This window comes from Leopardus geoffroyi, chromosome D4 (genome assembly GCF_018350155.1).
Source record: "Leopardus geoffroyi isolate Oge1 chromosome D4, O.geoffroyi_Oge1_pat1.0, whole genome shotgun sequence".
NCBI classification, from domain to species: Eukaryota; Metazoa; Chordata; class Mammalia; order Carnivora; family Felidae; genus Leopardus; species Leopardus geoffroyi.
The window spans coordinates 2,939,291-2,966,539 of record NC_059342.1 but is presented as its reverse complement, the minus strand read 5'-3'; the positions used below and the strand labels follow the sequence as shown (position 1 = coordinate 2,966,539).

The following is a 27,249-nucleotide window of genomic DNA, read 5'->3' as shown; positions in this document are numbered from 1 at the left end:
TCTGATGCCTGTCTCTTGCTCAAAGTAATGTTTTTGAAATCCTCATGTTTTGGGGTTTTCATTTTTAGAAAGAGAGAGAGCATGAGTGGGCAAGAGGGGCAGAGGGAAAGAGAGAGAATCCCAAGCAGGCTCTACATGGTCAGCCCAGAGTCTGACATGGGGCTCGATCCCAGACCCTGGGATCATGACCTGAGCAGAAATCAAGAGTCGGAGGCTCAACCGACTGAGCCGCCCAGGCTTGCCACATGTTTTCATCCGAATGAGCGGTACACCCTGTTTTTTAAGGCTGAACAGGGGTGCCTAGGTGGCTCAGTCGGTTAAGCCTCCGACTTCGGCTCAGGTCACGATCTCGTGGTTTGTGAGTTCAAGCCCCACATCGAACTGTGCTGACAGCTCAGAGCCTGGAGCCTGCTTCGGATTCTGTGTCTCCTTCTCTCTCTGCCCCTCCCCCCCCCCCAAATAAATAAACATGAAGGCTGAATAATTTGTCCTTGTAAGACTATATCACATAATATTTATCCATTCTCTTCATTATGGACATTTGGGTTAGCTCAAGTATCCTTTATGAATGAAGACATTGTAAATATTTATGTACACATCTTTTTTTATGAATAAATCTGTCTTCATTTGCCCCAGGTGAAGAATGTCTTGGGATAGAAATAGTGGTGGATGTGTGCTAGATTCTCTTTTAATTTGAAACTGAGTTCTTGAGGTATGACTTATGTCATCCATCCACGTACTTAATCTACATTCTTTGTTTGTGTGAAAACATACAGTTGTATATCAGCCACAATCCCATCTTATAACAATTCCATCACAGCGAAAAGATCTCTCAGTCTTTGCTGTGTTGCCTTCATTGGACACAGCCTTCCTGTCTCTCTTTGAAATGCGTCCATCAATCCATTTCTAGAACAATCCATCCTAGAATTTTCACGGTTGCATCTTTCTGTGGTTTTCGGTGTGTGCGCTTCTGTCCCCAGTGGCCTCTCCTCCTCTGTCCCCATTGCTGGTTTCTGTTCTTCTCCCAAACCCACCATCAATTTTGGCCCAGAATTTGGCAGAGGGACAACCTTCCTTGCCCAGCAGCTCATCACCTTGCTGACCTCATCGGTGTTGTGGCTTTAAGGACACTGAACTGTCCTGACTTCTACATTCATTCCTCTTTTCCACACCTGTCCATTCAGTCCAGACTCACACCCACCCAGCTGCCTCCACGACTTCTCCGTGAGGCTGCTGTTGTGTTGGAACCCATAGACTTCCCCCAGAACCTCCTCTCCCCCGTCTCTCCCTTCCTGTGACCTCAGCTCCATCCTGACAGGGCAGCACCGAGCTCCCTGGGGAGCCACCCCGCACTCACCGGAGCAGAAACTTCAGGTGGGCCAGCCCCCTGCGTGGTGACAAGTCTGCCGGAGGATCCTCGGGTCTGAGACCCCTGGACACAGTGTGATCGCTGGTGGTTTTGCCTCTTAGCCTTGAGACAATGGAGGCCATTCCAGGATTCCAGCTGTCTTCATGGTGATGCCCCTGTGTTGAGTCTCCACATGAAGGATGAGTAATACACAGAATTCATATGCATCAATACTACACCAACATAGCTTGTATGTCAGTGTATCTACTCATACACAAGCCATAAGACATAATGCATCCATGTGAAAACACAGCGATGCATATAATTAACATATAAACATACAACTATGGGCTATACAAGTATATGGGTAAAAATGATTATGTATAAATCATAACACATATCCACATGAAAGGAATAGTACTTATAATTAATATATATCAACATTATACCAGTACGGGTCATATAAGTATATTATTAGTATATATAATTATGTGTAAATCACAATGCATAATATATCAGATAGCATGTAAATAGTTACATAACATAAGGTGACTAATATTATGTGTAATTTTATATATGCTAAAATATTTTTTGAAAACAAATAAGATGGTAAACATTTGACTAGTATAGTGAAACCCACACAGAGTCTGGCAGAAAAAAAAATCTGAGTTGAAAACAGTGAGTCCTGAAGGATGAGTGTGAGGTTCCAAGTGGAGTCTCTGAGGAGGGAGAGGTGTGGGCAAGGGTTTACACAGGCTCAGGTCCACAGGCAGACCATCCCCGTCGAGCAAATCTCAATACTTTGGAGCCAACCAGTCAGAATGAAGGCAAAAGTCCAGCACACTCTCCACCAATCTGGACCCAGATCCTTGGGGAAGCATCTTGCAACTGTTAAGTATCGGGAACCATTTGCAACTATGGAAAACTGCAAAAGTCACAAAATCCAGAGCTGGGAAGGTTGCAGTGAGACTGGTTTGCCTCTCTTGATCACTGCCGGCACTGAAAACCCATGGGGGACCTCCAGAAAGCCACTTAGCAAGACCAAGTAAGAGCTAGGAAGTCTGCATTCCCTTGTGATCTATACTAAGAAATAATTCAGTGAAACCAAAGGAGGGAGCTGTGTGTCCAAAGGCTCTCGTGATGGCATTGTTTACAACATTCACAAGTTAGAAACCACCAAAGTGTCCACTGACGGGGGGTGGAGGCTGAAGGACTTACATTTTCTCAACTCCATGGAATAGTACTCAGCCATGAAACACACTTGGGGAATGTTATGTTATAAAATGCCGTGTCTCTAACAATAGATTCTTTTGAGGGAAAACGAGCACGAAGTGGTTTCCACGTAAAACTTGACGTGCGTATGCTCAAGGAACTGGTGGGAATACAGAAGTCGCTAAACTTTTTCTGAATGAATTAATTCTTCAGGAAAAGCTATGTAATTTATTCTACACATGAAGTAAGACCCTCACATATTTTAATCGAGCGACTCTCTCCAGCATGTGGTGGCCTCTTGGCCATTCCTCGAGCGCAAGGCAGTTCTCTCCCCCTTTTTCTGAGGCGTGTCCCGCGGACCCCTCTCTGAAATGAGAACTGGTTTGCTTTCTGCTGTCTGTTTTCGGGGTGCACTGAAGCTTTGCCTTTCCATCTCCATCTACTCCACCTGCGCCAGCACTTTGATGGCTTTTTCTTACAGTAGATGGGTAACCTGCGGGTCTTAATGCAGCAGTAATAAAAACCCTTTGTGCTAGGCCTGCATGGCACTTTCGGTTTGCTGCCTGGTCACCATGGCAATGGCTCAAGGAGGCAGTAGTTGTGTGCTACTGTTCTCCTTGCCCAGAGGGGAACCGAGCAGGTCTGGAGTGAGGATCCCCCCGCCTCATCGTGTGGTTTTTGTGGGATGCTGGAGTGAGACCGGCTGTAGAGTGAATCCCTGCTTGGCCACCTGCTAGCCAGTTCTCCTTGTAGAGCCACTCAACCTGTCCCAGCCTCAGTGTCCCCCACCTGTAAAGTTGGGTAATAGTAGGACCTACAGAATAGTGTCATAAGGATTGAACAGGCCTACATACGGGGCTCAGCCCAAAGCCTGCTGGACAAGGAGCTGTGGAGCGGTGGGCCCTCCCCCCGTCACTCACATGGGTGTGGGCCGCTGACGGCCTGGATGGAGGGGCGACACGAAGAAAGAGCACTTGTGGAGGGGCACCGATACGCGGAGAACTTTCCATGAAGCTGGCCAGGGCGCAGGTCTGCCTCTGGGATCCGAGCCTGGTCTGGGTCCAGGCTCAGGGGAACTGTCCATAGTGCTGAAGTGAGTATTCCCATACCACAGACATTCATTCCTACACCCAGGACGTGGGGGGCACACACTTGAGGGTCCCTGCAGAGAGCATGTCTGCCACCTCAGAGACCCTCCCCCAGGTCCGGAACCCAACCCTCCTGCTAGTTCTAGCTGTGGCTTGTGAAGTGAACTTTCTGTGCACTCATTCTGTCTTCTCCTAGTGCCCAGCTATCCACCCCTTGTCACACTGTCATCGACAATAAACTCCCTTCCATTCCCTCCTCACAGGATGACCCCAATCTCTGGCTTTTGTGAATCTGAGACCCCTCCCTCCTACCCCTGTTCTCTGGTGTGGCTGCTCCCTCTCCACACCTGTGCTTCAGGGGCACCACTGGGGACCTTTTGCTTCCATTCACTTCCTTGGGGTGTCTGTCCCTGAGAATCCAGGCTGTCACCTCCCTGCATGTTCAAGACCCAGCTCATATGTAGCCAGAGGTACGCTGTTAGAGAAAACCAGCCCTCTTCCTTGAGGGACACCACAGAGTCATGGTTGGCACGTGATGACTGCAGCGACCCCTCCCTCTTCCTCATTGTTGGCCGCATCCTCTGTGTTCTCCCTCAACTCAAGGTCCTTAGTGAGATAGACCCTTCTCCCTTTTTAAGCACAAACTTCACTTTCATGTTGTAGAGGAAATCAGGTGTGATATCCAAATCAGGCTTAAAAATCTTCTGGCTTCTTGCCATGGCCACAGAGAGATTGACCTCTGGTCCAACTCCTCTTGCCCTGCCCAGCTCACTCTCCATCCATTGCCATTGCCAGGCACCTGCACCACTGGCTTCCCATGGGTTTGGCAAGTGGAAGGCACCAACAGGAGATGGGAGAGTGGGAGACAGAGACTGGGTATCTCTTCCTCACTCCCTCCCATCACTGGCTCTGCCTATCTGTCGTTCCCTCCCCCCAAATTCCAGCTGGAATTCCACTGGCTCCAGAGATCCTGTTGTCTTCCTTCATCTGCAAAGGTGGGAATGGCTTCTGGTAAGAACCATGAGTGAGACAGTAAGGTAGAGGTAAGGAATCCCTGGTGTGTCATCATCTTTGGACTCTCTTAACCCCATCTCTGAAATGTTCTGTCTACCCAGGTCTCTTCCTTGGAACACCTGTTTCCTACTCAACCCCAATGATCAGCTCCCCAGTTCCTGCCTCTCCTCCCCTACCCGCTATAGGGCCATCCTCCTGGCCCTCCCCCTTCCCCATGTCTCCATTTCCTACTCTAGCCCCCCCCCCAGACATATTCCTTCATTCTTCCATCACCGCTCTACACTCTGGGCTGTACCTCTGGCCATTGCCTCAGTTCTTCCCTTGGATTTCACTGTCTTCTGGAGAGCGTGACTTTTTCCATCCATTTTCTCATCTCTTGTTTGGATGGCACAGTCCTGTGACCTAAGTAGTGGCCCCTCCATTCTCCTTGCTAAGGTGTCATGATTCTCAGGACACACCTGACTCGAACTCTCTGAATTGGGTGAGGTTGTGGCCATAAACACGGATTTAGAGTCAGGTACACTGGCCACTTCCTAACTCTGTGGCCCTGGCCCGCTTCATAAACCCCTCTGATCCCTCATGTCTCTTTGTGTAGAATGGGGTGTAAATGCTATCTCACAGGCCACAGGAGCTGAAGCGTACGACAGGTGCATATCACTTGACAGGCGGGATGTTCTCAGTAGTTACGATTGTCACTAGTGCTCCTGCTAACCATCACTGATTTTCTCTTGAAACCAATGTTGATCCCCTCACCCCCCAACTCATATGTTGAAGTCTAGCTCCCAAGGTGATGGTGTTTGGACCAGGGCTTTTGGGAGGTGAGTCGGTCATGAGGGTGGAGCCCCAGGAAAGAGGCCAGTGCCCTTATAAAAGAGGCCCCAGGCAGCTCCCTCACCCCTCCCAACCAGGAAAACAAGGGGAAAGACAACCATGTAGGAACCAGAGGTGGGCTCTCACCAGACGCCGAATCTGCTGGTACCTTGATCTTGGACTTCCAGCCCCCACGAGGAATAGTCTGTTGTTAGAGCCGCCTGGTCTCTAGCTTTTTGTTATAGCAACTGAGCTAAGATGCTGGGCGTCTATCCGACCAGGCTCCCACATGCGCCTCCAACTCCTGGTCATTTTTTCTTCAGCTCCCATCCTGGAAGTGTGGAGTTTCTTGGGATCCTTCCTCGTCCCTCTTCCTTCCTGAGTATGCTTCGGCCCCCGAAGAGCTCAATGTCGCCTGCACGCCAATGGCCTTCAAGTTCGGGCCTCCAGCCCTGACCACTCCTTGGCACTGGGCGGCTCTCCATGGATGTGTCACCACCCCCATGCATCCAGGACCCAGACATCGCCTACCCTCTGCCACCTGAGCTCTGTGTCCTGATGGATGAGACTCACTCAGCCTCGTCGTCCAAGACAGAAGCGTGGCCTTTGTTCTACATCCCCCTCCTTGGGAGATGCAGAAGACCTTGCCCAGACTCCTGCACAGCAGGGTTCCTCTCCTCTGCTGGGGTGAGTGGGGCAGGCCGTCTCCACCGCCCACTCCCTCAGGAACTCAGCTACAGAGGCGCCAGCTGGGCTGGAGGGTCAAGCTCCTGGCTTCTGGGGCGGGAAAGTGGGTGGAATCCAGGATTGGGGAGGTACGGAGAGGGGTGTTCTGCGGGACCACTTCCCTCTGCCCACTCTTTTGGCCTTCCTTGCTTTCCACGGAGCATGTGGTACCCCAAACCCTGTCTCGGCTCTGCCTCCAGACAAGCCAACCTGGTCCCTTGACATGGAGATCGCTGTATCTTCTCACTGTATCCTGAGCCCATCTCCTCCCTTCCAGCTCCCCGCTCTTGCCCTCCCTCAAGACCACTTCACTGTTTACTTGTATTGTTATCAGCACCCCTCTCAACTCCCCAGAGCACCCGTTACTAGCTGCTCAAGGTGTCCACATCAAATACAAATCTGACTGCCCTACGCTGTCTTAGTGCACGCACATCGTGAGGGTGACGCGGGTCATCCCACCCCCTCCGGGTCCAGCTGTCTTAGTGGCCTGGCCTCCCAACCTTGCTCTGGCCCCACCGTCTACACAGGGCTTTGGAAACGCCGAGTCCCGCAGGCCTCGGGATGCCTCCCACAGAGCCTCTCTTCCTGAGGCGTCTCTTCACCTCCATCGACCTGGAAGATCCCAGAAATCCCTCAAAGCTCTGCCTCAGAGTCACTCCCACTGAGGTCACCCCTGACGTCCTCAGGCCGAACTCAGCCTGCTCCCCTCTGGATGGCCTTTGTACCTCACACATATTTAAACGTTTTTATAGCACACTGGGTTATAACGTTCACGTTAGATTTTTTTGCCTCTGGCCAGAATAAAACCATCTCGGGAGCAGAGCCACCCTCCCCACAGGCCCAGCTCATGTGCACCTTCAGGAACACGAGGGCTGCCTCAGAAGCGGGAAAAGGCCAGGAGAGGGGTTTCCCCCTAGAAACCCCAGAAAAGCCCACTGCTGCCCACCCTTGAGTTTATCCCCTTGTGACCCATCTTGGACTTCTGATCTACAGCCCTGGCAGGGAATACAGTTCGATCATTTTAAACCACTAATCGTGTGATTATGGCATCCATAGAAAACCAATACACTTTTAAATTAATCCATTTAAAAAGAGAAACCACAACATTCTGGAAACCACAAGATCTTGGAAAGGCTACCGTCAATGACCCCAGGCAGTCTTGAGTCTGAAGGCTGATTTTCTAGCGGTTTCCCGTTTTCGGTTCCCTTCCGTGTTGCCAGGCTATGAAAAATTTCATCGACCGTCCATCTCTACATTGTCACAGGCTGATGGTGCCTGAAATAGGCTGCACCAGCCCTGGGTGAGGGCCCCGGGCACCGCCAGGGGGGAGGGGTACGGGCTTCTCTCTTGGTGCACCCCTACCCCCACCCCCACCCCCTTGGCCATCATCTTCCCGGCCAGTGAGGTTTTATTGTACCAGTGTGTCCTTGGAATAGTAATCACCCTCTTTGATTACAAATGTTCGTATATGCAGTAAATGTACATTACTATTATATTTTGAAATGGCCAATTTCCATCCACATGGCTCATCATAATAAAAGAAATAAAAATCTCCTGTTGGCTAAAGGGTTAACTGCGTAGCTTTGGATTTTTTTTTTTTTTTTTTTTCCCTCCTTGGAGACTCAGAACGTGCAGCGTGTTGGATGATCCTTTCACAAAAAGAATCAAGGGCGAGATGCCTGGGGTTTGAATGTGCGTTTGCTGTACATTCATAATAAATGCCGAACCGCATGGCACATTCATGGCTGCTTCTTGCTTGTAAATGAACTGCTGAATGAAAGTTTTGGGACTCAGCTCACCTCCAAGAGAGCGGTCCCTGTTCACACCGGTACCTGAACCAACGGTTCTTGAATTTTCTTGAAAAACTAGTTTTTCCTCTGTCCATGACAGCGGTGCCTTCCTCCATGCATTTTGTAATCAGGCTGGCTTTTCTTTCTTTCTTTCTTCTTCTTCTTTTTTTTTTTTTTTTTCCCACACTGCCGTTGGAATAAAGATCCCGCCTTTGATTGAAATGGAATCTTCCACTATTGAGCAAGCCTTTGTTGAATGAGTCATCGGGGCGGCTGCTCATTGGCTGAGGCCGCTGGAGCCAGGGGATTGCCTGGCACCGGCTGCAGGGCCCGGCTTCATTCACAGAATCACTGGCTCACTGCTAGCCTTTCCATTCACACAAACAGCATCTCATTCACATTTTGCTGTTTTTGTCTGCTTCTAATGAAGAGCGGGGTTTGGGAATGATAGGGTGCTTTTGCTTCAGATTTGGGGGGGCTCTGCTGACCACCACAATCGGCGATGGGGTGTGCACTTGCCGTTGCTAAGCGAACCAGGGGAAGGGCAAGAATGAGTGCCCGCGCCCAGGGAGGGAAGCGGCGGCCGCCCTGCGTGCCTGCATCCCAGCGGCCGGCCTCACCTGCCTGCCAGGAGCCGCCCCACCTGCACCTGCTCCATAAAGCTCTGCAAGGCTGGGTGCCTCGTGTGGCACATGCCTAGTCGTGGGTGTGAGAAGGCAGGGCGCTAGAGAAGGCAGGTGAATTCATTTGCTTGCACAGAGTTGCCTGGAAATTTGGACAGGGAGGTTCCGCTGTGTCAGGTGGGTTATCTCAATGCATGACAGAGACCGGCAGGGCCCACGGTGACAGGGCTCGGCGGGCGTGAGGCTCGCCGACCTTCTGTGGGGCCGCCAACGCCCTGTTCTCCTAGCCGACAGGAAGGAGGCCTGCGCCTGTCCGTTGCAGCTGAGTCTGACTCCTGAAACGGATTTGCTGTGTAACCAGAGCAGCTGTATATTTTTTTCTTCCTTACTGCAGGGTTGCAAAGCAGCAACAGAAGACACACTGAAATGTATCTGTAGCGTTTGGTAGACATTTTTCCAGACCTTGAGCGCATTCAGTTGGGATAAAGCGTCAAGCCCAGCCCCCTTTCTGGAATGGATTTCTGGAGCCGGCTGCCATTCCTGAGAAGTCCTCTTCTTTTCTGGAAGTAGGTTTCCAACCTAACCCCAGCTGAGAAGGGCTCTGGTCATTAGCAGGGAAGGCATCCTGCTCTGCGCAGAAGTCCCTGTGCAGATTTGTCTTTCTTTCTTTTTCTTTCCCTTTTTTTTTTTTCCGGAGGCACTGCATTGCCACAAAGGCACTTGTCATGGCTGCCCTGTTGACTTGAAAAGAAAAAAGAAAAACCCAGGAAATCGGTATTTTGTGTTCACCTGGGAGTGGATATTCTTTTCTTTTCTGCCTTTTTAAAATTTTTAAAAAATTTTTTGGCTATTTACCAATTTCTGCTGCTTTCCAAATCAGAATTCATGAGGATCCGCTGAAGATCTTGTTCTTAAAAAGGCTTCGTCACATTTTAACGCATGGCTGTCAGATCCTTAGGGGCTCACACCGAGGGCTGAACTGCGGGGGGGGGGGGGGGGGCGGGCGGGGGAGGGGGGGGAGGGTGGGGAGGAGAGGAAGCCCCCGGGCTCAGAAGAAGGGATTTCAGAAAGTTCCCCTGACCGTCTGAAGGGGCTGCACTGACCTCTGGCACAGATGCTGAGTCCGGACCGGGGGGAGGGGGGGGGGCGGGGGGGAGGGGATGAGGAGGCCAACAAGCAAAGGTTGGAAGGAAATGTCTGGGAATGTAGAAAAGGCAATCTGAGAATTGATTGGCTCTAGTGTGCTCTCAGTGGGTGTATGTGTGTTTTTTTCCCTTCTTTTTTTCTTTCTTTTTTTCTCTCCTTTTTCTTTTTCTTTCTTTTTTTTTTTTACTTATTATTATTATTATTATTTTGTGCTACAGGAAGTGATTTGCAGCGTTCCCTGGGCCTTTGTTGAGAAGGGTCTCCTCTGGAGTGAGTCACGCTCTCGCAGTGCGCAGCCCGAGCCGCGGGGCGCTCCCCTTCGGAAGCGATGACTGGAGCAGCGCGAGCGTGCCGCCCTCCGCAGCCGAGCGCGGGGCCGGGGCTGCGCGGACGCGGCGGCGCGGGCCGCTAGCGGGGAGGCGGCGCCGCTGTTCCCCCTCCCCCCCCCGCCCCCCCCCCCCCCCCCGCCGCCGCCGCCGCCGCCGCCGCTGTCCCGGCCGCCGCGTCCCGCCGGGCCGCGCTCGCCCCTGCAGCGCCCGGGCGGATGCGGCCGGCCCACGGAGGGGCATGCTTCCACGCACCAAGTACAACCGCTTCAGGAATGACTCGGTGACATCGGTCGACGACCTTCTGCACAACCTGTCGGTGAGCGGCGGCGGCAAGGTCTCGGCGGCGCGCGCGGCCCCGGCGGCGGCCCCCTACCTCGTGTCCGGAGACGCGCTGCGCAGGGCGCCCGACGATGGGCCGGGCAGCCTGGGCCACCTGCTCCACAAGGTGTCCCACCTGAAACTCTCCAGCTCGGGCCTCCGCGGCCGCTCGGCGGCCAGGGCGCGGGCGGGCGCGCGGCTCTCGGGCAGCTGCAGCGCGCCCAGCCTGGCCGCCCCGGACGGCAGCGCGCCCCCCGGCCCCGGCGCCCCGGCCATGCGCGCCGCCAGGAAGGGCCGGCCCGGCGACCAGCCGCCGCCGCGCGCCCCGCACGCCAGCGACCAGGTGCTGGGGGCCGGAGTCACCTACGTCGTCAAGGTGGGTGCGGGCACGCGGGCCGCGGGGTGGGTGGCCGCGGAGGCCGGCAGGCGCGCGCTCCTGGGCTAGCTCTCGGGGCCGCGGGGACGGGGCGCTGCGGGCGCGCCAGCTGCGTACCCGTGGGGAGAAGGTTCGCCATGGGGGACCTCGCTCTGGCCTGCTTTCTCCTGAGGTGCGCTCCTCTGCCCACTCGCTGCGCCATCTGTCCGGCCAGTGCCCCTGTGGGCACGGGCTCCTGTCCCGGGGACGTGGGCATCAGGCCCCGGGCAGTGAGCCCACTTGGGAGCGCCGGCCGCCCTGCCCTGGGAGATACGGGGGCGGCGGGACTACTTCTGCTGTGTCTGCCCCAAGAGGCAGGCTGGGTGCTCTGGCTCCCCCCCAGCTCCCAGCAGTGCAGGCCAAATGCTGGCTTGCTTTATGTAAGCCGCTGGTGCTCCCTTCCCCAGCAAGGTCTGCCTCGCCTTCCATACCTGAGGGTTCTGATTTACAGCAGCAGAGAATTGGGGACTCTTTTTCCCTGGGGCCGTAGTCTTCCATTTAAATAGGCCAAAAGGGGCTGAGCGTGGGCCTTGGAGCTAGCAGCTCCAGATTTTTCCTTCGACACAAAGAATTATACAGTCGTGCCCAGTGTGGTCCATAAAATTCCTCCTTTATGCAAGTATTTTATGCTGTTAAAAGAACGAATACCCAGCACCTGTCAGTTGGCCTGCCACAGGCTCCCGGCCTCCAGCCTGTTGGACGGTGGTGGGGAGCCATCACTGCGCTCTACAGCTGGGCCACGTCCTCCAGCGGGGGGGAGGGCTGAGCAGGCAGGCCACTCGGATGCATGGCTGCTTGTTTGGAAGGGAACGAGACACACGATCTCCACGGTGTTGTCCAGCACACCGGGAGACCTGCAGGGCGTCTGGCCTGCGCATGCAGGCTACAGATTCAGTTTAACAATCCAGCAGACGCATTCTCGGATAAAATGTTGTATCTCGGCAGTTTGGGAACCAAAATATTAAAGGAAGCAGTTAACTGTGGACTGCAGTTAACTGCCTAAAAAGTACTGACAAAGGGCTGTTGTCCCCGGTGTTAAAAATGGGGCCCCCTCATCCCCTCGAGGCTGCTTTTAAATCGAGTCTTCATCTCACCATATGAAAATGGATTAATATATGTTGAGGGATGCCGATCAGCTTAAAATATGCACGTCTTCTTGAGTTTATGATAAAAGACAATGGTTTTTCTTCTTGTAGTCCCTCTTTAGATTACACAACCAGGAGCCAAAACAAAAAGAAAGAAACAAACAGAAAACAAAAAACCCTGACCCCTTTGAGGTGAACTAGCAAGCACTGGAGAATATTTCTTCTAGTGTGTTAATATAATTGCTATCTAAGAAGCAAACAAACAAACAAACAAAACAACAAAAAAAGAAAGAAAGAAAGAAAGAAAGAAAAGAGCTTATGTTTAAAACAGACAGACCTTGGCAAAGCCAAGGTACCTATCGTGTGGAACAGAGAAGATCGTTTTCAAATGGAGGGAGAATTCTCAAACTTCTGCCTTTAAAGTTTTCCTTCAAAAACAGATCATTCCCTTTGCTTGGGGCTTTGCTCTTGCTTTTTGGAGAACGAAGGCAGACATCTCGTTCTAAAGGTCAGTCATGACTGGACTCAGATGAACATAGCCCACCAGGTCAGCTCTGCTGGGCCGTCTTACGGCTGTGCCAACTCCAGCATCAGCTGAACTCAGGTGGACGGAAGGCTGGGTCTGCCCCAGCCTCTGGGTTTGGGGGTCACTTTATTGTGCCTCCAGTAAATGGCAGCAGTGCCCTGGGGGCCATCGCCTGGTTCACCGTGAACGGTGGTCGTGTGAACATAAGCTCAGGCTTCCCCGGAGAAGTTTGGAACCACATAGCAAGGAGGTCAGATGCTAAGGACAATTTCTCGTGCACACGTTTGACTTACGTTATCACGTGGCCCTCTGTTGGTGCACGCTTCCTCATTGCCCGTGTTGTTGAGTTGAACATCACGGACGTATTTTCTTGAAAAATCACAAAACTGAAAAAACAATCGTAACGTGATATCGTTTGCTGATTTGTGAATAGTTTTATCAGTCTCTTGGCTTTACAAGATCGCGGGGAGAGAGAGAGGTAATCTCTCGTATATGACTGCACATTGCTTGTAAATCTAAAGGCTGTGGGTTTGGGGAAGGGTTTGATTTAAATTTACTTCTTAATTTTTTTTTAATGTTTGTATATTTTTGAGAGAGAGAGAGAGAGAAAGTAGCATAGGGCCAGAGAGAGAGGGAGACACAGAATCTGAAGCAGGCTCCAGGCTCCGAGCTGTCAGCACAGAGCCGGACGTGGGGCTCGAACCCATGGATCGAGAGATCATGACCTGAGCTGAAGTCGGACGCCCAACCGACAGCCACCCAAGCGTCCCAATTTAAATTTATTCCTAAATTAAGGAACCCCCCCCCAAGTTTTCCTAAGTTCTGGAAAATTCATTTGCTGTATAACGATAGGTGTTGCCCCCTTGTAGAGACACCTACTATGACGCTTGAGGATATTCTATACGAGGTTTGTTGTTTGAAGATATTTCAACTCCATCTAGTCACCTGGGAGGAGAGCCTGGAAGGGCAGGAGCCGGGTGGGTTTGACTCACCTAGGAAACATCAAACTGTGTGAACAGCAGTTGTAGGGTCAATTAATGAAGGGTGTGGGATTGAAAGACCGAGAAGGTGCCTGGGAACAGGAGCATTCAGAGCGTAGCATGTTGAGTTAGTCCTGCACGTGTCACCACCAAGCCTGCCGCTGATATGGCTCCCGGCCACACAGAGCAGGGAGGCTCCTGCACACGAAGCCCCCGGGTCTGGGTTTACGCTGGGAGGCCTCCTGGCGGTGCTCGGATACCCACCTCAGGGTGCCCAACCCTTGGCTTTCTCTTTTGGTCACATAGCAGCAAAGGACAATGGATATTTTCGTGACAGTTCCATTTTGAAACTACTTTAAACTTGGACAGGAAAGGCCCATAGAAATTGTGTCGCTTCTGCTGCTGCCCACCTTAAAGTTCTACTGTCTGAAAGTCCAAGCCGGCTTCGCCTGAGTGCGCCTGGGGGCTGCCACGGGTCTTTGGCGGGTTCTGAGGCGATGTTTGCGTGCTCCACGCACGGGCCCACAGAGTGAGCAGCTTAGGAGGGAGAGATAGGCGTGAACGGGAGGGGGGTTGCTTCCTTTTTTTTTTTTTTTTTAAATTCAAATTAGTTAACATACAGTGCAGTCTTGGCTTCAGGAGTAGAACCCAGTAATTCATCAATTCCATACGACACCCAGTCCTCCTCCCCACAAATGCCCTCCTCAATGCCTCTCACCCATTTCGCCCACCCCATCAACCCTCAGTTTGTTCTCTGTATTTAAGAGTCTCTTATGGTTTGCCTCCCTCTCTGTTTTTATCTTATTTTCCCTTCCCTTCCCTTATGTTCATCTGTTTTGTTCCTTGAATTCCACATATAAGTGAAATCATATGATATCTTTCTCTGACTTATCTTGCTTAGCATAATACCCTCCAGTTCCATCTACACTGTTGTAAATGGCAAGATTTCATTCTTTTTCATTGCTGAGTAGTATTCCAGTGTGTGTGTGTGTGTGTGTGTGTGTGTGTGTGTGTGTGTATACCACATCTTCTTTATCCATTCATCCATCGATGGACATTTGGGCTCTTTTCATACTTTGGCTATTGTTGATAGCACTGCTATAAACATTGGGGTGCATGTGCCCCTTCGAATCAACATTTTTGTACCCTTTGGATAAATACCTAGGAGTGCAATTGGTGGGTCGTAGAGTAGTTTTATTTTTAGTTTTTTGAGGGACTTCCACATTGTTTTCCACAGTGGCTGCACCAGTTTGCACGAGGGAGTCTGTTGCTAAGGAGAGCCGCTGGCCGCCGAGAGGAGCCTTCTAAAGGCCAGCACGGCCCGGAGGTTAGCCCTGACCCTGCCTGATGGACAGCTGTACCCTGTGGGCTAGCGACACGCCCCAGGGCCCCCAAGAGACGGGCCCTCCCTGTAGCACATTACACCGCAGACTCAAAACAGGGAAAGAAGTGAGCACATTTAGGACCAACCCCCAGTGCCCACGGCAAGGATTGGGGAGCCCAGGTGAGGAGCTCACCTCGGGGGCTCACCTGAACACCGAGACAGGAATTGTGTGCCGGGTCCCTCGGGCAGCCACAGATTCCCGTCCGCTCTTCCTGACGGTCCGAGTTACCGGCTGTTTGCAGGAGAGTCCAACAGCCCAAGATCTACTGACTTTTCTCCTCCTGTGCGGGGCTGTGCTTCTCTCGGAATGAAGCCCTGTTTTTATGAGAGCTCTTTAAAAAATTATTTTGTTTCTCCCATTTGTGAATCTGATGATATTTAGGGCGGTAGAAATGATTCGTTTTATTTATAAATGTTCTATTGCTCTTTATTGATGGTCTTTAGAAACTTCACTTTCTCTGAATCTCCTTAACTGTTATTTTTTCCACTTGCCTCAGTGTCTATAAAAATACCTTAAATCTGGGGCACCTGGGTGGCTCAGATGGTTGAGACTTCAGCTCAGGTCATGATCTTGCAGTTTGTGGGTTGGAGCCTCACATAGGGCTCGTTGCTGTCAGCCCGTCAACGCAGAGCCCGCTTCGGATCCTCTGTCCCCCTTTGTCTTCTGACCCTCCCCTGCTTGCGCTCTCCCCCAAAAACAATAAATATTTAAAAAATTTAAAAAATACCTTAAATCTGCTTCGTCTCAGTGCTCTCCTCCTGTGACACCACGAGCAAGGGCATCGCAGAGCTCCTTCGGCACGGCCGCGGCACGTGATCGCCGTGCAACTGATTGGATTCCGTTTTAATTCTAGATTAACAAATTGTCTGATGTGCAGTGGAAACTTGAAAGTTGATTTTTTTAAAATTTTTTTTTTGTTTATATTTGAGACAGAGACAGAGCATGAGCAGGGGAGGGGCAGAGAGAGAGGGAGACACAGAATCCGGAGCAGGCTCCAGGCTCCGAGCCGTCAGCACAGGGCCTGACGCGGGGCTCGAACTCACGGACCGTGAGATCATGACCCGAGCTGAAGTCGGACGATTAACCGACTGAGCCACCCAGGCGCCCTGAAAGTTGAATTTTTTTTAAATTGTTGAAAATCTCATAATATGTGGCTTCCATGTAAATATCATCCAAGTGGTTTGAAAAACAGTTTAAGAAATTATTTTGAGATTAAGAGGCAAAATTATTAGTTTAATCTACAAAGCGTACCATCTCTCTTTTTATGTGACACAAGTATAGCCAGTGTGTTATGTGCATGTGCCTTGCACACCCACACACACTATACACACAGCATACACCACACTCACACCACACCCCATACACGAACTTACCACACACCATTTACACACCCACAACACACACAGACATACATCAGATGACTTGTGATGACTTTGGACAGGGGCTGTTTTCTTTCTTGTTAGAAAACAGTAAATATCACGTTTCCAGAAATACCTGATCACTTCACTCGTTTTGTATTCGCGTCTAAGAGAGAATGGTTCTGGGGAAGATGAGCTGTTGCTCACGCTGGAATCCTGTAAGGAGTAGAGGCGTGTCTTCCCCTCGTCTCCGCTGCATTTCATCCCTGCGTGTCTGTCTTCTTTGTGAGGAGCACGAGCCACGTGCTGTGTGCACACAGTCCTGGTAACGGAGGACGCCGGGGGGGCCGGGGGGACCGTGCAAGCCCACGGACAGTCTGGCTTTCGAGCCGGGAGCTCGTCCCCAGGGCGTGTGGCTCCGCAGCCTCACCTGGACACACCGCCTCCGCGCGGGGACACGGCCTGGGTGGGGCCCGGACGCCTGGACCCCGAGCCCCCTCGGGCCCCTCCGCGATGGGGCTCCAGACCTCCCCGTGCCCCCGCGGGAGGCAGAGGGCTGCGTGGAGGCCCGGCCCCCGTGGGAGCCGCTACTGTCGCGGCATCCGCCGTCCCCGCGCCTCCAGTGAGCGGCCTGCACCACGGTGTCCGGGCCTCGCTCGTCGGGGTGGACACGGCCGGGCCCAGACCCCAGAGCGCCGCTGCCCCGGAGGTCTGGTGGCTTCCCAGGAAGTACGGTGAGGACTCAGCCCTTTAAGTGAAAACCTTCAAGGACCAATGACGTTAGATGGAATGATTTCGTTCAGAAGTCCGATGGCTTCGGATGAGATGGAGGGAAAAGACCAGTTGTGCGTATTTCCTGAGTAAAGAACAAAAAGAAAAATTTGCATTTCAGCGTAAACGTTCTGCAGTATGCAGTGAATAAGGAATATCTTCCGGGGGGCGGGGCTTAAGTACAGGGATGGCCTACCGAGCGGCTGGGGGTCCCCCGTGGGGTGCGAGCACCTGACTGCTGGTCCTGCACGTGCATAAGTACTGCCTTCCAGTTGAGGCAGAATCACCACAAACTGTTCGTGCCTCCCCCCACCAGGGCCGGGACAGTGGCCGGGATGTGCCCGGTCTATGCCTCCCTCGCCAGGGCTGCTGGGGCCCACGTTAAGAAATATCTCCTGTAACCCTAGTTTTCAAAAAAAAAAAAAATTCTGAAATGGTCGTTGTATTTTCCCCGGGGCTTTTTCAGCATCTAGTGAGGCAAATATATATTTTCACCCTTTTTCTGTTAAATAGGGTGAATCATATATCTCCGTAACACACGTGTCCCAGCTTCCCGACTGAGCGCTCTCTGCCACCGGCTTTTGTGTACAGAGGTCCACCCGGTGCCTCGTCAGGAGACACACACGTTCCCAATCGGCCCTCGAGCTCGTCTCTTGCCCCCCAGGCCCCAATACTGAAGCCGCAGGAATCCGCTGGTTTGCCCCCAAACCAGCGGCCCCTCTGACCTTCGCTCAGTTCTTCCCGCCTGGGCCCTGCTCTCCACCCCGCCTCGGCCTTTATTCTAATGCTGCTCTGGCAGCCTTCAGGACCCAGGGCTAAGGAGCTCTCCGTGAGGGCCCCAGGGCTCTGTGCATCCACAGAATGAACCCCCCCCTGGGGCCCCTGAGAACCCAAGAGAAGTCAAAAGGCACCGGCTGTCAAGGAAGTCACTCCTGAGGGGGGTTCCGCATGTGACAAGGCCACCAGCCACAGCTGCGGGGACAGTGAGCTGCCAGCTCTTCCCAGGACCTCCCTGGGGACAGAGCCTGTGATCAGCAGGGAACAGTGGAGACGGCGGTCAGGTGGCTGTGGGGCACCGCGGAACGTGAGGGAGCAAAAGGTCAGGAGGGTCAGGACGGTCAGAGCAGAAGGTCAGGAGGGTGACCCGGGGCCTCTTTATGCGTAATTGGCTATTAAGAATGTAAGTCCAAAGAGGCACATTCTGTTCTGGTAAAAAAAAAATTCCTGGGTAATTATTCTTTCTGTGAACTGGCACGAACAGAACGCCCACCCAGAGTCCGCTAGAGCCGCTCTGAGGATGGGCAGCGTTATTAGCAGACCCGAGGATTCTCTTTAAAGCTAATTACAGGAAGGGTTTGGTAAGAGAAGCAGCTTTAATGAGAGCCGTGAGTGGTCGTTATGGAGGTTAAATAAATATTGTATAGCTTGACGTCAGCAGGACGTGTCCACACAGAGGGCTAAACTGAGCACGCCTGTGCGCCCCCACCTCCCGGGAGAGCCGGACTTAGGAAACAGAGCGGGGGAAGTAGACGCAGTGAGTGTTTTTGCGTCTCCTTCGTCCCTTGCCTTGTGAGGGGATCGTCACTTCGAAGGAGGTTCAGGGCTATTTTCCAAAAGGAATGTATGATCCCCTCAAGCGGGAGAAGATGTTGCATTTTAACAAGACAAAATTTCGGGGGCGCCTGGGTGGCTCCAATGGGTAAGCGTCCGACTTCGGCTCAGTTCGTGATCTCACGGTCCATGGGTTTGAGCCCCGAGTCGGGCTCTGTGCTGACGGCTCAGAGTCTGGAGCTGGCTTATGGATTCTGTGTCTCCCTCTCTCTCTCCCCCTCCCCTGCTCACATTCTCTCAAAAATAAATAAACAGGAAAAGAAATTTAAAAAAAAGAAACCTAAAAAAATTAAAAAGACAAAGTTTTGTGTTCAGTAAGGTGCTGGTGGCCTGGGGAGGGGCGAGCGGGCCTAGAACTAGCAGGAAAGGCTTCACAGAGGGCAGGGGTGTGTCCAGGGCCCCAGAGACTGACCAGATGTGTGCAGGAGGGGGCGGGGGGATGCTCAAGGAGGGAGAGTTGGAGCAAGAAATGCCTCGGAGGTGACAGTGGGCCCGGCGTCGGCCCAGAGAGGGGGAAGACGTTCCACTCAGACTGGCCCGGGTCAGAGGGACACGAGACATCAGCCACCTCCTGTTGGTGGCCGGGGCTGCGACCCCTTGGAATTAGGATGCTCCCCATCTACTGGAGGGGCCGGTCGGACGCTGTCCCTTCTGTCCCTCGGTGGCTCGCTGGTGCCTGCAGAGCTGATCTCCTTCCTTACCAGGTGACAGTCCCGAGGGTGTGTGGCCCCCTCCTCCTTTTCTCTAAGCTGATGTGTCTTCCTCGCTACTTCCTGCGTTGTCTGAGCCGCTCACCTTCTAGCTGTGGACGACGCGGACGGAACGTGGTGGAATTGCGTTCGGGCGTGGCTCGGTGCATATTCTATTTTTAGAGTTCTGTCCTGTCCTGCAGAGAATTGGGGCCTTGGTTCACATGCACCTGCAATGGCGGGTTCGTCCGTCTCTGCCCAAGACACAGCTGTTCCTTGTCTCGAGAAGGTGGGTAGGGCTTTTCCTACGGCTCGTCCGCTGTGGCCCGAACCACACTTCCTTTTATTAAAGGGCTCAACGGAGACTCACCTCTGCCACCCACCCTCCCCCCACTGCCTCCCACAGGCCACCCCCGACTGTCACGAGCAGCATCAGCCTCTGTCAGAATCGCGGTTGAGAAGCCAGCGGAACTGTCCCCGGGAGTTATGCCACCCCTCACACAACGTCCCATAACGGACGGGGGGTGGGGCGTGGATTGTGGTGCGTCCACACCAGGCGAAAACGTGCAGACGTTTATTTTTTAATTTTTTTATCTGTATTAATTTTTTGGGATGAGCACTGGGTGTTGTATGGAAACCAGTTTGACAATAAATTATATTTAAAAAAATTTTTAAAAATAAGTATGTTTTTTAAATGTTTATTTATTTTTGAGAGAGAGAGAGAGAGAGAGTCAGAGCATGAGCAGGGAAGGGCAGAGAGAGAGGGGGACACAGAATCTGAAGCAGGCTCCAGGCTCCGAGCCGTCAGCACAGAGCCCGACGCGGGGCTTGAACCCACGGTCCATGAGATCATGACCTGAGCCAAAGTCGGATGCTCAACTGACTGAGCCACCCAGGTGTCCCAATTAACATTTTTAAAAAATGTTTATTATTTATTTTTGAGAAAGAGAGACAGAACATGGACAGGGGAGGGTTAGAGTGAGAGGGAGACAGAATCTGAAGCAGGCTCCAGGCTCTGAGCTGTGAGCACGGAGCCTGACACGGGGCTCAAACCCGTGAACCGTGGGAGATCATGACCCGTGCCGAAGTCAGATGCTTAACTGACTTAGCCACCTAAGTGCAGCCATTTAAAACATGCAGCCAAAAAGATTTTCAGGAGAAACAGGAAGAAGAGCATGATGTAGCAATGTGTGTGCGACACGAGCCCACTCTCGGGACAGAGACAAGTACAAAAATGCCTGTACGTGCCCACGGTCATAGTGGGAGCCTCCAGCAGCCCGCCCGAGCCATTCGTGGGCTTCGCGCAGAAAATCAGCAAGGATACACAAAACTGAGCAACAGTCAACAACAGGATCTAGCGGTTGGTTGCACACGGACCACTCGTGCAGCCACAGCAGAATAAACTTTTTTGTCAAGGGCCCGCGGAACAGCCAACAAGGCAGACCCTACCTGGAGCTGTAGGACACATCTAAGCAGATTTAAAGGGATCGAAATCCAGAATGGATTCAAATTAGAAATTCATAAAGAAAGGCAACGGGAAAACCTCCCAACACTCGGAAATTAGGCAACAGGCCTGTAAATAACAAAGGACAAAGGAGACATTTCAAAGGAGATGGAACAATATACAGAATTGAATACAGATGAAGGCACAGTGTACGAAAGTTTGTGCGCTGCGCGTTCCGACAGAGCAGGGAGGGGCATTTATGGCACCGCATGCTTACGCTGGAAAAGAGAAAATGCCTCCAACCAATAATCTAAGGGTCACTTAGAAAGAAGAACAAAACAAACGGAAAGAAAGCTTCAGGAAAGAAAGAACGCAGGTAAAGGCAGAAATCGATGAAGTGAAAAACAGGAAGTCAATAGGAAAAAAAAAAATCGATGAAACATAAATCTGATTCTGTGAAAAAGAAAATCAGTGAGATGGATAAGCCCAGCGAGACTGACCAAGATAAAAAGAGAGGAGACCCAGGTCACCACCGGCGGGAACGAAACGGGGCCGTCTGGACAGATCCCAAGACGCCTTCCGAGCCAGCCCGGCCCTGTTGGCAGCCTTTCCAGGGCAGACGCAGCTGATGGCCGCGTCCTAGGAGCAAGGAGAGCTGGGCAGCTCCGGGCAAAGGGCCTGTGGCGCTGCGTGGACGCAAAGCCAGGCCCCCACACACAGTGCTGTCCAGCGCACCAGAGGCCCAGGACTGAGACCTGTGGCCCGGTGGGTCTGCAGGAAAGAAGGCTCTTGGCCCCCAGCGCACACAGGGAGCTGAGCGGACCCTCCGGGGCCATCCTGTCCAATAATCTGTTCGTTTATTTGGTGGGGGATGGGTGAAGAGAACCGGGGCTCCAGGGGAGAGATGGCACGTTCCGGGACCAAGCGGCTAGCTCAGTGTCAGAGTGAGGACAGCGGCGGTAAATGAGGACACGCTTGAATAGAAAGGGCTGGTCAGCTTTGCCTCCTTCACACAGCAGCTGTGACGCGGCTTTAGCTGCAACACCAGCATGTATTTCTGGAGTATTTCTTCCCCCTTTCCCTTCGGCTTTGAAAAGCAGATATGGCCAATCGCACTGCTGTGATTTTCAGATGAGACTGAGCACAGTGGTTTCCTTTGAAGCGAGCCCCGGTCACACTTCCTCCCTGTGACTCAGCGTCCTCGGCGTGCGCGAGACGGGTGACACATGCCTGCAGCCAGCATTTACAAGGGCTTCCTGGCTCCTTCGATAGAAGCCTATATGGCACTTGCGTTAGTATAATTTGCCCTGTGAGATGAAAGGTGAAGAGAGGAGGAAGCCTAGACGTGAGGGTTTGCTGTACCCAGATGGCTGACGTCCTCCCTGTCGGGCAGTGAAAAGAAACCGGACAAAGGAAACAGGAGAGCGGGAAGCAGGTGGTCACCTGTGTCAGTGCCCGCTTGTCCCCACAGGCTGTCCCGGGCGCCCGCCCACGTGCCTGCCGTGCAGGCACATAGCTGCTCGGCCGCTACAGCAGCTGCCCCGGGGCTCTGGGCACCAGGGCCGCCTTTCACCTGCTGCTCCCCCAGGGTGCATGTGAGCCTCAGGTCCCTCGTCTAAAGTGGGGGTGAGCACGGCGTTGTCCACGGGGGCCCCAGGGCAGTGAGACGAGTGAGCATTTGCAGGGTGGCCGGCCCCGGGTCTGGCAGGTGGCAGATGAGTGTTTCCTGTTCGGGCCGGCCGCGGTCCTGGAGTGCGGCTCGGTTGCCCAGAGCTCCAGGGGTCAGGGCCGGCCTCTGCCTTCTGTGGGAGAGGTCAGAGGTTCCTTTATCCGAGAAAGAGTTCTGTCATGGGACAGGGCCCTGACGGCAGCCCTGGTCACCGTGCCTCCTGATGCAGGTGCCTCTGCCCCACAAGGCAGCGAGTCGGGAAAGGCGCAGGGGATGAGCCCCCTTCCTGGCCCCTGCTTTGGGGCCACAGCAGTGGCGGCACAGGCCCGTCTTGGAGGGGAGTGAATGATTCTGTAGGAACCCGCAGCTGGCGTTGAAGGCGTCGGGAGGAAGCCGGCTGAATGGTGGGAGCAGACGTGGTCAGGGCGGGTGGGTCTGTGCGGCCGCAGCTGCGGGCATCGGTAAAGAGCTTGCCAGCAGCGCCAGAAGCCAGAGAACAGAGCCGAGCTGTTAGAGGGCTTCCCGTGGCATTTATCATAATGCCAAGTTGTGCCAGAGGACTGATTATAAATGATCTTCATGTTTTGATGCCCTTGGTATTTTCCAAAGTTTTGTACGATGAACACACGTTATTTGCCAGAAAAAGATGAGCGTTAAAAATAATTTCAAGGGCTGTCTTAAAAGCAATGATCTTTTTTATTTTTTAATTTTTTAGTCAGTGCTCAGTAAACCATGCAAGCTTAAATGTTCAGATCAGTGAGCACATTTACATGCACGGGACGTCCACCCGGGCACCTGCCTAAGACCTAAAGCAGATTCCCAGGCCCCTCCAGGCTCCCTCAAGCCCGAACAGTCAGTAGGGTGTCCAGCATTCTGACCTTTGCCACCATCGATGAGTTTACATCCATGACCTTTTAAATGAAAAACTCCTTACCAATATTGGTCATGTGAGTGCCGTTAGGTATGGCCGTTCCTTCAGTGTGGATAGTAACTTTCCAATAAATTCCAAGCTATTTTAGTCGATGACATTTGAACCCTGACTGCGTGGGTAGTAGCACCTGCGTGGGCTCAGGAGCTCTGGTCCCCTCTGGTCCCCACTGGGGATTTGGAAGAGGTGAGGTTCACAAACCCCCCCCCCCCCAGCCCTGGGTTCTCACAGGTGGTTAAGGGATGTTCTACCATGTCAGAAATGAGACTGGGGTAGGGGCATATTTATATTGATTTTATACCCCATATCGTATCTTCAACCCTGGCTGCCCAGAGAACAGTTCCTCCCATGCGGCCACCTCCCCAGTAGAATCTGAATCCGCCTAAGTCACTGGGGGTCGACTCCACAAGCAACAGAATCCTAGCAGGGCGATCATCGACTGTGACTGCAAATCCAGAAGTCTGTGCACAACTGGATGCCTTTGTGCACTTTTAGTTAATAGTGTTTGGCTTTCTTTTATGGAAGTGACACCTGCTGATTGCAGAAAGAGTAGAAAATAGAGAAAAGGAAAAGAAGAAATTAAACTCAAGCATAATCGCAGCCTTCCATGATGACTTTTATTAAAATTTCCCTGGTTTTTTTCCACCCTTTATTTTCATTTATGCAAAATTGAGATCAGCCTCAGCGAGTCTCCAAATCATTAAATATTATCAGAAGGCATGTTTTTTAACAGTTGCATGATATTCTATGCTATTAATGTATTATAACTTCCTTAAACATTGTCCTATTTTTGAACATTGAGGCTGTTTTTATTTACCATTATCAAAATTGAGAATTCGGTCACTCATTCATTCATTCATTCATTCAACAAATCGCACTGAGTTTACACTGTGTGTCTGGTTCTCAATACAATCAGGAATAAAAAAAGAGAGGTGGTCTCTTCTCTCCTGGAGTTGATGTGGTGGTGAAGAAGTCAGCAACTAACCAAATAAACTAGTCAAACAGGCTTAAGTAAATAACTCATCAAATAATTTAAAAATGCATCAATGCCCCCAAATAGCCAAAACTGAATCGATGAAGAAGAACGAAATTTGGGGGACTCACATTTTACGGACCAAAGTGTAGACACTTAGATCCGTGGAACAGAATTGAGAGACCAGGAGTAAGCCCATACATGTGTGGGCTGTTGATTCTTGAGAAGAGTGCCGGTGGAGAATTGTCTTTTTAGCAGATGGTGTGGGACAAGGGGACGTCCTCATGCAGAAGAATGAAGTCGGAGTCTTTCTTGCATCGTACAGGACAGTGAACTCAAAATGGATCAAAGTCCTGAATGTCAGAGCTACAAGCGCAAGACTCATAGAAAACACACAAGGATTAATATTTGTGACTTTGGATTAGGCAGGGGTTTCTTAAATATGGCCCCACAAGCACAGGGAGCAGAAGGAAAATAGATAACTGGAACTTTATGAAAATGAGAAACTTAGCCACCAAAAAGCGCGGCCATGCTGAATGAAATGAGCCAGAGGTACATGACTTCATGGAGGGTCTAAAGTCCGAAGGTGAGCGGCAGTTGTCTGGATGGGGTGGGAGGAAGGTGCTCTGGATAACAGGGCACAATGAGAAGGGTCTCGGAGGGATGGGGGGTGGGGCAGGACCTATTCCGATTGTACATCGTTTCCCTGGATTGGGTGGAAGAGACAGGGCATTGAGTTGTCAGTAACACGTCATTTATGAGGAGTAAAGTTCATTGTAAGAATTATGACATTCGGATAAATTACAAAATGCAAATGAATCACCCGTAACGGCATCCTGAGAGCTGGCAAAGAGGGAGGGGAAAGATGCTCTCCCACACCGTGAGCCGATGTGTCAGTTGGAACAAGTTTTATGAAAAGCCAATGGGAAATGCCTTTTGCAGGGCCGTGCTGGGGAGGTATAGTCCGTGTTCGGTGTACACTATCTATCACTCGTGGAGGTGATGCGTTAGCGTAATGCTGCTTGCTTAAGCCCCACGCGGTCTCCTGTGTTTCTCACGGTAATCTCACCCTACGCTCGAAGAAACAGGCACTCAGAGTGTCCAGTGATTTGCTGAGGCTCGCCCCGGTGGTCAGCCACGAAGTGAGTCTGTAACCTAGGGCTGTGTGGGTCCCAAGCCCACTCTTGCCTGGCTAGCGAGCGAAATGCAGAAATCTCTGCACGTTTTTCAGGGCCTTGTTTTTGGCCCGACCAGCAAGTATGGTCTCATGCTTTTCCACGGACAGAAGACAGAGGAGTGAAATTGGAAGCCAGTGGTTTTCCTTGTTCACTTTTATACCAGTGCTTGACGCATCCAAGCGCCAAGGGTTGAATTGTGGAATTATGGTATCCTTGCCTTAAAAGGGCGCATGCCAGTTAGTACCATTCAGGCTCAGAGATTAGGTAGTTAACTCACAGAATACATATTCATCTTAGAATTATAAATAATCATTGGGAAACTCTAAGCATGTGGTTAAATGGGGAAAATGTCAACCCATTGACCTTGTAGGAAATGCACCTGTAGCCCCAGCCGCAGGTGACCTGTATCTGTGTCCAGGACGCTGCCCTAGATGGGGAAGAATTGGCCTCCAGGTAAACTGAGAGCAGATGTTGAATTTATAGCTGTAGGGTCATAGGATATGTGTTATTCCCTGAAAAGATTTTTTTTTTTTTTGAGATAATGACAGACATGCTCTTTGCAGATAGAATGTAGTTTTGCTCCTCTCTTCCTTTGCTGGGGTGAGCGTCCCCCCCTTTCCCACACTGCTCCTGGGCTGTCCGTGCGCACTCTCTCCCAGTCACTTGGACTAATTCAGCTACGGGGAAAGGCCTGTAGAACAGTCCTATCTGAATTCCAGAATAATTTCAGGGAAACACAGAGAATGTTGAAATATATTACGTATCAGAAACCAGCACAAATGGGTGCTACTAAGTGAAATAAAAAGTTAATAGAAAATTATGGTTCGTGAGCCTCCTGCATGATCAAATGAAGTGTTATACGCTGTCTGCTTCTGATCACTGGAGGGACCGGAAAGCATCTCTAACCTCGTTAGCCTTGGTGAATGCGCCCAGCACACATTTATTTTGTACCCATCACGTGTGAGGCGCTCGGAAAGCGGAGAGGGAGAAAGGCCCGGCCCTGCAGTCTTCTCGGTGACGGTATACAGACGGGTGCAGATTTGGGGACGATGGCACAGAGCACTAGCTCAGCACTTTGGAGGGGGCGCTGGGGTCTCAGGCGTTGACAGTCAGGGAGGGATGGCAGTGAGAGAGAGCCTTTAAAGGTTTAAATTTCCCCTGTTTTGAATCCCGGCAGCGTGACTTTCTTACCCGGTAAGTACCAAGCATCCGGTATAACAGTGAAGGGGCACCGTGCACACAGGCGTGGGTTCCGTGGACGCAGAACACAGAACGTGCTCTCACGGGATAAGGAACACTATTGCCTTAGGCAGGGAGGGGCCCTTTCTCTGAGTCTGATCTTCGATGGGGATCACTGACGATTGGCATGGTTCGGGAAGGGGAGGAGGGAAGGAGTTGGGAGGGAAGGGGGACTTGCAGGCAAGGGAGATCACGTATTTCCCACAGGCCGTGGGACGCGTGGCACGGGTGGGGGTGGGGAGTTGGCAGTTGAAGCGACTTCACTGCTATTTATCCATCACACTGCTGGTGGACACTTGGTTTTCTTTCCAGTTTAGGGGTTTCATGAACAGTGCTACCGTGAGTACGTTTGTGCATTTATGTGGCGGGCAGATGGGTCCATCTCTGTCTCTCAGCGGAGATGCTGGGTCATGGGGAATGCACATGTCCAGCTTCGGGAGAAAACGCCGCACGAGTTTGCCCCAGTCGTCACTCCTGCCAGCACGTGCATTTACCCTGCCATCGATGACATCAGTAGGCTTTCCTGTGTATCTGCCACTTGAAATTACCTTAAAGCGTAATGTGCGATTTGAACTAGTATTTTTCTAACACTAG

At 51.9% G+C, this 27,249-nt stretch overlaps 1 protein-coding gene across 5 annotated transcripts in view; it reads left to right on the top strand.

Annotated features, from left to right (window-relative positions):
• Positions 1-8,185: 8,185 nt before the first annotated feature.
• The window catches only part of SHC3 (SHC adaptor protein 3), a 96,795-nt gene continuing 77,731 nt past the window's right edge, over positions 8,186-27,249 (top strand). The window contains exons 1-3 of one of the 5 annotated variants that reach the window (XM_045467473.1): positions 8,186-8,725; positions 9,006-9,177; positions 9,976-10,780. In XM_045467473.1, coding sequence (XP_045323429.1) covers positions 10,325-10,780 — 456 coding nt within the window. In that variant the 5' untranslated portion in view covers positions 8,186-8,725; positions 9,006-9,177; positions 9,976-10,324. Of the gene's footprint in view, positions 8,789-9,005; positions 9,178-9,324; positions 9,386-9,753; positions 9,868-9,975; positions 10,781-27,249 lie in introns of those variants that run through there. The other 4 variants (XM_045467472.1, XM_045467474.1, XM_045467476.1 and 1 more) reach the window with 4 other exon arrangements.